The sequence below is a fragment of the Onychomys torridus genome, chromosome X (genome assembly GCF_903995425.1).
Source record: "Onychomys torridus chromosome X, mOncTor1.1, whole genome shotgun sequence".
NCBI lineage: Eukaryota > Metazoa > Chordata > Mammalia > Rodentia > Cricetidae > Onychomys > Onychomys torridus.
In genome coordinates this window covers 104,974,103-104,985,101 of record NC_050466.1, presented here as the reverse complement: position 1 = coordinate 104,985,101, position 10,999 = coordinate 104,974,103, and the positions used below count along the sequence as shown (strand labels likewise).

General features: G+C 36.7%; 1 protein-coding gene across 1 annotated transcript; it reads left to right on the top strand.

The window, feature by feature from the left end:
* Positions 1-7,660: 7,660 nt before the first annotated feature.
* LOC118573605 (60S ribosomal protein L36a-like) lies at positions 7,661-7,924 on the top strand. Its single transcript, XM_036173884.1, has one exon. The coding sequence runs from the start codon at positions 7,661-7,663 to the stop codon at positions 7,889-7,891; it is 231 nt and encodes a 76-aa protein (XP_036029777.1). The 3' UTR covers positions 7,892-7,924.
* Positions 7,925-10,999: the final 3,075 nt, after the last annotated feature.

Genomic DNA, 10,999 nt, shown 5'->3' with positions numbered 1-10,999 from the left:
ATTACATTTCTCTTCAAAAATAGTAAAATTTATAAAAATATATCAGAATATATTGCAAGACATTTGAAAGACATATATTTACAAAGAGTGAAACTGACTGATCCTAATCATGGGGAAAATAATTTGTCATTTTCAAATGACATTTTACAAATGTATCATAGTTTTTCATAGTAGCTTATGTAAGTCTAAGACTAGAAATTGTAAATCTGTGATGCATTCTGTATTTCTCTTTTCCAACATTCTGTTTCATCCCACTTCAGTTCTGCATCACTTTCTACCAAGTACCTGTAGCAAAGGAATGTCTGAACTCTCCTTGTGACTTACATACCAGCCTCTACACTGCACACTGAACTGTTATGACTCAGTTCAAGTGTGACCCATCTGAAGCCCTTTGGATGATAAAAGAATTGTATGGTTGTATGGATGCAAAAAGAATGTTTCAATGGGCATAGTAGCACTGGTTGTTAATCCCAGCAGTTGGAAGTCAGAGGCAGGCAGATCTCTGAATTTGAGGCTAGCCTGGTCTACAGAGTAAGTTCTAGGACAGCTAGGACTACAAAGAAAAACCTGTCCCCCCAAAAAAATTAAATAAACAAATAAACAAGGAAAAAGGAAAACAAAATCTTTCACATTACATCTTTCAGAAAGTACCTTTAATGGGAAGCAAAGTAAATTTATGTACATTTTGATAAAATTCATGTACATTTTGATAAGGATACTATGTCTTACAAATTCTGGGGAATGTCACATGAATGTTTGAGTCTTGTAAAAATGCGACTGGAACAAATATTTTTTTTATATATCTGATAATGTTTTTAATTGTAATCATCTTTATGGATAGTTCTCTTGATCAGTTTGAAGCAATCTTCATTATTTCTTTTGACTAGATTTGGTTTAAAGTCTAAATTGTTTCAGAAGTTAGAATAATAACACCTGCTTATTTCTTATTTATACTGGCTTGGAATAACGTTTTGATCAGTTAATGTTAAGTTAGTATGTATCTTATGATAATAAGGTGTGTTTCTTAGATACAGCAAGTTGAAGAATATATTATTTAAAAATCTGATATACTAGTTTGTATTTGTTAATTGGAGAACTAGACCATTAGTACCTAAAGTTAAAAAAGTACTAATTCTTTTTATTTTTTTTTTGGGGGGGTTGTAGTGTTTGGTGTTTTCCTAATATTTAAGCATTGTTCTAGCATCCTTCTTTCAGATAGCCATTTCAATGTGTTTATCCTTCTCTCAATCTAAAAGTTTCTTTCTTGTACCCTCTGCTCATCTGACTTAATTATAAGGAATTCTTTAGCCAAAATTTATTATGGAATGTTTTTCTCATTCCATCAGTTATTACATATCTTTCCTAGGTTTTATGTCCTGTATTATGAATTATGAACCAAAAGCTGTGGAGCCCCCAACTGGATCAGGCCCTCTGGATAAGTGAGCCAATTGAATAGCTTGATCTGTTTGGGAGGCATCCAGACTGTGGGACCAGGACCTGTCCTTAGTGCATGAGCTGGATGTTTGCAACCTTGGGCTTACACAGGGACACCTTGCTCAGCTTGGGAGGAAGGGACTGGACCTGCTTTACTGAATCTACCAGGTTGAGCTGAATCCCCATTAGAGTCTTTGCCCTGGAGGAGATGGGAATGGGGAGTGTTGTGGGGAAGGTGGGGGTGGGTATGGGAGGGAGGAGGACAGGGGAACCCATGGCTTATGTGGAAAATTAAAACATAAATGTAATAAATAAGAAAAGAAGAAAAAATAATAAAAAAAATCACTGTCCTTAAAAATATACAAATTATTCTACCTTTAAAGCACTGATATTCTTTTGTTCTCCTCATATCCATTTGTTTGGTGATTATTTCTCCTATGATGTGTGGATTATTGAATTTTCCATTTTAAGCATCATTTTGATATGCTTTCTCCTCAATATTTTTAATCTCTTTATTGACTTCCATTTTTATATATTAAATTTACTTCACTATTCATTTAGATTTTTGTGTTGATTTGAAAATCTTTCAGAAATCTATTTAGTCTAAAATTCTCTCCTTTTACATTTCTTTGGGAATATTTATCATCATTGTTTTGAATTATTCATGTGGAATTTCATATAAGTAGCTCATACTTTGTATATTTACTCTGATATTGGTTGAGACCTGATATCTTGGGTTTTTTTTCATTTTACTTATATTTTTGCCTTGGGACTTGCTATGAGTTAGTGTTGTTTGAATTTTACATTTCTATTTAGGTCAGCTTTATCCTTTCAAGGGAAGTATCTGCAATATTCAGAAGGGGAATAATTAAAGGAGATTTTCAATGTTATCTTTTTCTGATAAGATGATTTTCAGGGCACCAAAAGATGGGCATGTAAATTGAATGGGGGACTATATAGGCAAAGATGAGGGATTGAGGGAATGTTGACCAGAGGTAGGCTAAAAAGAGAGAGATAAATATATGTGACCAGGAACCTAAGGCACAAAGATCTTGCAATCCAGGCCAGATTAGCTTCTTTGAGAGAAGAAATAATATGAGAAAAGAATAAAGAGAGGAAATACAGGTAATATATGGCTAAAACAGAGTGAGACTGGGCTTACAGGCTAAAATGATATTGAGTACTAAAACAAAGATGCATAAAGAGAACTGGGTAGAGATATAAATTATGAAAACTGATTGGCCTGTTTACTGTCTTTTGTTAAACTCTCTCTTGTTCCTTTCCTTGCTCCTGGAATACTATCTCACTCTGAGGAGTTCTGCTGTGTTTGGAAGCTCTGTTTTTCTGATGAGTCTTATTTTGTGTGATCTGATTATTGATGCTGTCCTAGTCCATGGCCAGTATGTCCCCTGCAGAATCTCATCTCTTGTCAAACGTCTACAAATTCCTCCAGGCTTGCTAATGCATGTTTCACCTCTGTACAGCTCTTTCCAACATCTTCACACCCTTCAAATAGGTGTGAAATTTCCATTTGTACTTTGGTTACCACCAGACTTTCACCTTGCTGAATGTGCTGTAGATATGATTCTAAGATTCTTTTCTGAAGTCTCTCAGGTTTCTGCCTGTTAGAGTTCAGCATAGATTCTCATGACACTTGGATTGAGTTTCCCTATAGTATGATTAGCAAAGGGTGTCAAGCTGCTGAGCTGACACAACATCATAAGAAGTCTTTTGGAAATTTCATATTGTCTCTGCTCTGCTGTTTGACAGACACCCAGAAGCAAGATGAGGGTTTTTCTCTGCTTCTTCTGCTATTTCTGTGTTACTATGATTTTTTTTCCCAGCTATTTAGAGTGTCTTTTTTTTCTGCTCCCCCAGAAATATTTCTTTGAAACACTGGCCCTCAGTGTTGCTGTCTGTCATCTTCAGTCAAGCCTGTCTTTGTTAAGACTTAAAAATTTGTGTAGCATCACAAATTTATCATACTCTCAATTGTATCTATCAACAAACCCTTTTTTGTTTGTTTTAGTTGAAACAAAAAGAGAATGAATTGGACCATGAGCAATTCAAGGCAAAAAATAATATTACTTTCTCTGGGCTTCTTCATGTCTGCAGCTATTTGTCTTGCTATCATGTGCAGCATCTTTCTCACATAACTTTGTTAAACCAAATATTAAATTGTAAAATGCATGCTCTCTCTCTTTGTTTTAAATTATGTAGGTATTCCAATGTACTTCCTCACTTACTCAGAGTTCTTTGGTTTCATCTATGATTTCATTTGTTGTAGCAATCTAAAAGAAAATGTGTTTCAAATGTGTGAAAGAAACTTCATATGAAAGGAGCAATAGTCTTTTCTACCTATACTTCTAAGATAAATTCATATCTATTTGAAATAAATATCTCAAAAAGATAAATAGCAACCTAACAAAAATATAATCAATAAGTGGATGAATAAAATGAGCAAAAGTTCAGAACAGTTGAAGTGTAAATGGCCAATCAATGTATGAAATAAAAGTCCATCATACTTAGTTATCAGAGAGTTTCAAATAGTACTGTGTTGAGATTCTACCGTACCCCAACCAGAATGCTCACCACTAAAAATCAAATAGTCAGGTCATGCTACCCACAGACTTTCTACATTTTCTCCATTCCCTTAGATCCTAACCCTTCAACTTGTCCCTAGCTCTGCAACAGAACACCAGCTGAAGCATCCTTTCCCCATTCCACACATCTCCAGTGGATCCCAGAGACCACACCCTCCTAACCCCCTCCCCCTATTTATCACTATATCACAGTCCTCAAATTAAGCAGGAATCATCTACTCAACCAAAGGCCATACCTGCCAGAAAACTAGGTAGGCTGTCACAGATCACCTCCTCTCTTTCTTTGTTTTTCTAGACCTAATCTGTCAGTGTTATTCTAAGAGCTGCAAAAAATCACCATTTGCAGCCTCCCTTCTCCATGCCCATATCTCCTATAGGTTCCACAGAACACCCCCTCCTGAATCCCTCTCCCAAATTGTGAATATATCCCAGCCACCAACATAAACAGGTATTCCCTATGAACACACCAGTTGAGCAGGCCAGTAAAAAAGACAACACATTATAGTGATATTTTACTTGTATTGAAATGTGATTTTATTTGTATGTCAATAAAGTTGCCTTGAGGTCAGAGCAAGCCAGAGCAGAAGCTGAGCAGTAGTGGGGCACACCCTTAATCCCAGCACTTGGGAGGCAGAGCTAGGCGGATCTCTGTGTGTTCAAGGACATAGCCAGCATAGCAGACACACGCCTTTAATTTCAATACCAAGCATAGAAGACCTGGAGGTCTGTACAAACAGGCAGTGACGAGGAGGTCATGTGGCTGGGTTTACAACCAATGAGGGAAGAGAACAGAAAGTCTTTAAATAGACAGGATGCACAGAAGTAGGTCTCTTGCAGAGAGGAGGAACCACAGAAGCAGTGAAGGGTAAGGTTTTCCGCTTTGTCTTTGACCTCGTGGTTTTTAACTCTGCAACTGGCTCTGTGTTTCTTATTTAACAAGCAGGATACATCTACAACACATAGTCATCACATTCTCTAAAATTCTGAAGAAGCAGAAACCAAGGAACTTTTGTGTTGTTTTGTTTTGTTTTCATCCACTCACCAAATACAAACCCATAAATCAGCACTTAAGACTTTAATCTCTCCAAACCCATGGAAATAGATGTAACATGATTTGTTAAATGGTCTTATAACCCAACCCAGATCCAGAATACTGGGGTAAATGCTGAAAGATCAAAGAGAGAAAGGAATAAAACATGTCTTACCTCTAGGACTCCTCAGCCTGAAAAAGCCTCTAGCCGAATGAGCTTCCTCAGCTGAAAAGACTCTAGTTCCTATTTCCTCACACCTTATATACCTTTCTTCACCTAGCCATCCCCATCACTTCTGTGGATTAAAGGGGTGTGTGCTTCCCAAGCAAATGCATTAAGACCTCAAGTGCAGGGATTAAAGGCCTGTGATTCCCAAGTACTAGAATTAAAGGTGTGTGCTACAACTGCCTAGCTCTATTTCTCTCCTAGAGTGAGTCAATCTCATGTAGTCCAGGGTGGCTTTGAATTTACACATATCCAGACAGATCTCTGCCTCCCAAGTGCTAGAATTAAATGTATTTGCCACCAATGTCTGGTTTCTATGTTTAATCTAGTGGCTGTCCTCTGATCTCCAGATAAGCTTTTTTAAGACACACAATACATCACCACATTTCCCTCCTTTTGTCTAAAATAATAAAAGAAGATTATAACTAGTATAAGAGAAACTATATACAATAAGTATATGTAATATATACAGTCAAGAATTACATTAACAATGTGCAGTTCATAAACATTTGACAAATTCAGAGAAAATACTCTATTATTTACCCTATTTTGGTGAGTCCAAAATGTTGTACCTAAATCACATTCTATCCTAACTTGTGTTATCAATTGAAAACTATCCTTTGATGTTATTCAAACATATATTTTATACCTCTTTAGTGAGTTTCTGTTTAGAATTTGTTAACAAGGAAAACTATAACTGTCCAGTCTTCAACTACTTCAGAGACCCTAGAAGGAAATAATATTAACTGAGTAAGCAGGAAGTGCAAACAAGTGACTTCCAATTATGTGAGAAATGACAGAAACAGCTAGCTGCATGGATAGTCACCCAAGGTTCCTCTGCAATTTGGGGCCATCCATCTTTGGCCTACAGGATTAGCAATTATGACAGACTTATCTGTGAAGCAGGATATTCTGAAGAAGCTTCCTACCTTGTCTTGACAAGGTTTGGCAGTCCTTTCTTTTGTGTTTTGCTTGTCCATTTTGCACAGCATACTGTCATCAGTCAAGGCAAGGGCACTTTCTTGCCCAGTGACTAACTTGTCACAAAGAAAGTAAACTACATATGGAGTTTCTTTGATGCCCATCATCTTCTCTGAAGTATATTGGTGCAGTCAGGAGCATACATGTCTCATTGTCAAAAAATAACTATCTATGATATTAAAATATTTTAAATTCCATATTCTATAAATATCTATACTGTTTGAAGATGACCTGTCTATGTAAAATATATCTCTGACCTTGAAAACATACCTAATATGACTATAAGTTTGATTGAAATAACTATTAACTTTCATTTCTTTATACCCTAACTAGTTGGAAATAATACCTTTCAAGGACTACCAACTTGCATTACATTGGTAAATGAACTATATAGATACAATACCTTGAACAAGATTAGAAATATATGTACGATATTTTCTAACAAAATCAATCTCAAATTTCTATCAATATACATAATTTTTATACAACATAAAAAATCCAATTCAATGTAAAATATTTAAAGCTAGTAGTTGCTTTTTAAAAGTAGATGCAATAACCTACCTTTTTATTTTATCATATCTATATCCTCCCTTTTTTCTTTTCAGAGCAGATTCAATAATTTACCTTTTATCCTATCATTTCTACATCTTTTTTTCAGAGTAGATCCAATAGTATACGATTTATCTTAAGATATCAATATCCCCTTTTTCTCTTTTCACAGTAGATTCAATAATCTACCCATATATCTTAACATTTCTATATTTTTAGTGTAGATTCAATAATCTACTTTTTATCCTATAATTTCTACATATAACATTTCTATATTAAGTAGATGTCATTATAAGAATACAATTAATAACAGCCAGAACTAGATGTCTCTACTAGATCCATGGTATCCTAAGACAGCAAGTCCTGAATATTCCAACATAGCTGATGTACAAGTAAAGGAACTTAAAACAAACTATATGGAGATGATAGAGTTCCTTACTTTAAAGAGGAAATAAATAAATCCCTCATAGAAATCCGGGAAAACACAGAAAAAAACATAGAAGAAATTAAGAAATATCTTAAATAAAATCAAGAAAATACAAACAAACAACTGAAAAAGTTAAGGAAAACAAATAAAAATATTCAAGACCTGGAAATAGAACTAACTGAGAGAATTCAGAAATTGAAAAAATTCAGGAATTCCAACAAGAAGTAGAGAGTCACGCTTCACCAACAGAATACAAGAGATTGAAGAGAGAATCTCAAGCACGGGAGATACGGTAGAAGCAAAGGAGACATGGGTCAAAGAAACTGTTGAATAGAAAAAAGTTCTAGGGGAGTGGCGATCTTGGACACCGGGTCTCCCGTTTTCATCTCATAGTCACCTCTACTGCAAAGATGGTCAACGTACCTAAAACCTGGTGGACTTTCTGTAAGAAATGTGGCAAGCATCAGCCTCACGAAGTGACCCAATATAAGAAGGGCAAGGATACCACAAAGAAGATTGTGCTCAGGCTTGACTGTGTTGAGCCCAACTGCAGATCCAAGAGGATGCTGGCCATTAAGAGATGCAAGCATTTTGAACAGGGAGGAGACAAGAAGAGAAAGGGCCAAGTGATCCAGTTCTAAAACTTGTGTTTTCTGAGAGGAAAATACTAAAGCAGTAGGAAAATTACCTGTTAGAAAATAAAGTTATTGTTACAGAAAAAAAAAAAAGTTCTAAAGTAAAACATCAAGGAAATCTGGAACACTATGAAAGGACCAAATGTATGAGTAATAGGAATTGAGGAAAGAGAACAATCCCAGCTCAATATCTCAGAAATTATTTTCAACAAAATCAGAAAAGAACATTTTCCTAACCTAAAAAGGCATGAAGAAGCACACAAAATACCAAATAGGTTGGATCATAAGAAAGTCCCCTTTCAGCCAGGTGAGTGTGTCACATGCCTTTAATCCCAGCACTCAGGAGGCAGAGCCATGCAGATTTCTGTGTGTTCAAGGCCAGCTTTATCTACAGAGCAAGAGCCAGGAAAGGGACAAAAAATACACAAAGAAATCCTGTCTCAAAAACCCAAGTCCCCTTGCCACAAAATAATCAAAACACTCAACATAGAAAGCAAAGAAAGAATATTAAAAGTTTCAAGGTAACAAGGGCAAATAATATATCAAAGCAGATCTGTTAAAATTATACCTGACTTCTCAATATATACTCTAAAAGAAAGAATGTTCTGGACAGAGGTGTTGCAGACTCTACAAGACCATGTGCCAGCCCAGACTATAATACCATCACCTTAGATAGAGAAAATAAGATATTCCATGACAAAATAAATTTAAACAATCTATTTATAAAGCACCATACAGCATGTGCTAGAAAGAGAACTTCAACCTAAGGAGGTTTAAGTAAACTCCTGAAAACACAGGCAATAATCTGACACCTGCAAAACCAAAAGAAGGAAATCTCTCTCTGTCTCACTATCTCTGTGTCTGTGTCTATTTCTGTCTCTTTGTCTGTCACACACACACATATACAAAGCCACAACTACAAACAACAACAACAATAAAATAACAACAAGAATCAATGATCATTGGTCACTGATATCTCTATATATCATTGGTCTCAATTCCCTAATTAAAAAAAAAAAAAAAAGAACACAAACTAAGATGTAGTGGATAGCCATCCCGGCATTGACCTGGAAGTTCCAACCCCCATTGAGGCTTTGGTAATGATCATGCCCACAAGGCGGGGCAAAGGAGGGATCGGAAGACAGAGGATCGAGAGGAGGTCTCTCTCTTGGTTCCAGGACCCTGTATGCTGGAGGTAGACTGAGCAGAGTTCTCCAGAGAGCACCGCTGGATTGCGCTATACCTTTTCCAGACCCTGCAACCTACCCCTTCACTTGTAAGTTACCCCACAAAATAAACCTCCCTTCTAACTACATGGAGTGGCCTTAATAATTTCACCAATACTAAGAGAACGCAAAAACAGGTTACATCATTCTGCTGCAACCAAGAAATACACCTCAACACAAAGGAGAGTCATTTCCTCAAGGTAAAATGTTAGAAAAAGCTATCCAAAGCAAATGAACCTACAACACAAACTCAAGTAGTCATTTTAATATCTAACAAAAAACGATTTCAAAGCAAAATTAATACAAAGAGCTAGAGAGGTAAACCACATACTCACCAAAGGGAAAAAATGCACCAGATAACATTTCAATTCTGAACTTCTATGACCTAAATACAAGGACATTCAGTTTTGTAAAAGAAACACTGCTACAACTTAAATCACATAATAACCCTCACACATGTGTAGTGGGAGACTACAATACCTCACTCTCAACAAAGGACAGGACACCAGACAAAACAAAACTAACAGAGAAATAGAGGAACTAATAGTCATTACAAACTAAATGTACCTAACACACATTTATAGAACTTTTCATCCAGGCACAATGGAATATCTTTTCTTCTCAGCACCTTATATGATTTTCTCCAAAATTGACCACACACTTGACACAAAGCAAATCTTAATAGATACAAGAAAATTGAAATAACTCCCTGTATCCTATCAGACTACCATGGATTAAAGCTGGATTTCAACAAGAGAAACACCACAAAGCCTACAAACTCGTGGAAACTGAACAAGTCTTTCCTTAATGAAAAGAAATGTGTCAAGACAGAAATAAACAAATTAAAGGCTTCCTATAATTCAATGAAAATGAACACACAGCATACACAAAATTGTGAGACACAATGAAAGCAGTTCTAAGAGGAAAGTTCATAACAGTAAGTGCCTACATAAAAAGCAGACAAACAAAAAATTGGGAGAGTTTGAATACTAGCAGCTTAGCATCACATCTGAAAACTCTAGAACAAAAAGAAGCAATCTCAGACAACAGGGGTAGATGGCAGGAAATAATCAAAGTGAAAGCTGAAGTCTATAAAATAGAAACAAAGCGAATGATATAAAGAATCAGTGAAACTAAGAATTGGTTCTTTAAGCAAAGCAACAAGATTCACAGTTCATGCGCTTCCACTAGCTTGGCTATTTGTCCTTGTGCTTCCTCCAACCATGGTCTCAACATCTCTTGCTCATACAATCCCCCCTCTCTTTCACCGATTGGATTTCTAGAGCTCCATCTGGGGCTCTGCCATGGATCTCTGCATCTGTTTCCATCAGACACTGGATGAGAGCTCTAGCATGACAGCTGGGGTGTTTGGCCATCTGATCACTAGAGCAGGTCAGCTCAGGCACTCTTTCAACCATTGCAAATAATCTACACTGGAGGTATCTTTGTGGATTTCTGGAGACTTCTCTAGCACTCTGCTTCTTCTTTTCCTCTGGACCAATGGTGCAGGAACCCCCATGGAATTGGACCAGGCCCTCTGGATAAGTGAGACAGTTGATTAGCTTGAACTGTTTGGAAGCCCCCAGGCAGTGGAGCCAGGTCCTGTCTTTGGTGCATGGGCTGACTTTTTGGAGCCTGGGGCCTATGCTGAGACACTTTGCTCAGCCTTGGTATAGGGAGGAGGGGACTGGACCTGCATTGGCTAAGTTTACTAGGCTTGACTGACTCCACAGGGGAGACCTTACATTGGAGGAGGTGAGAATGGAAGGAGGACTAGGGGGGAGTGCTGGGGGTGGGAGAAGGGAGGATTGGGGAAATCATGGCTGATATGTGAAATTAAGTTAATTTTAAAATAAAAATACTATAAAAAAGAAAAAGAACAAGATAC

Excerpts from the sequence above, each read along its gene's own strand:
- LOC118573605 (XM_036173884.1), top strand. The coding sequence starts at position 7,661 with ATGGTCAACGTACCTAAAACCTGGTGGACTTTCTGTAAGAAATGTGGC.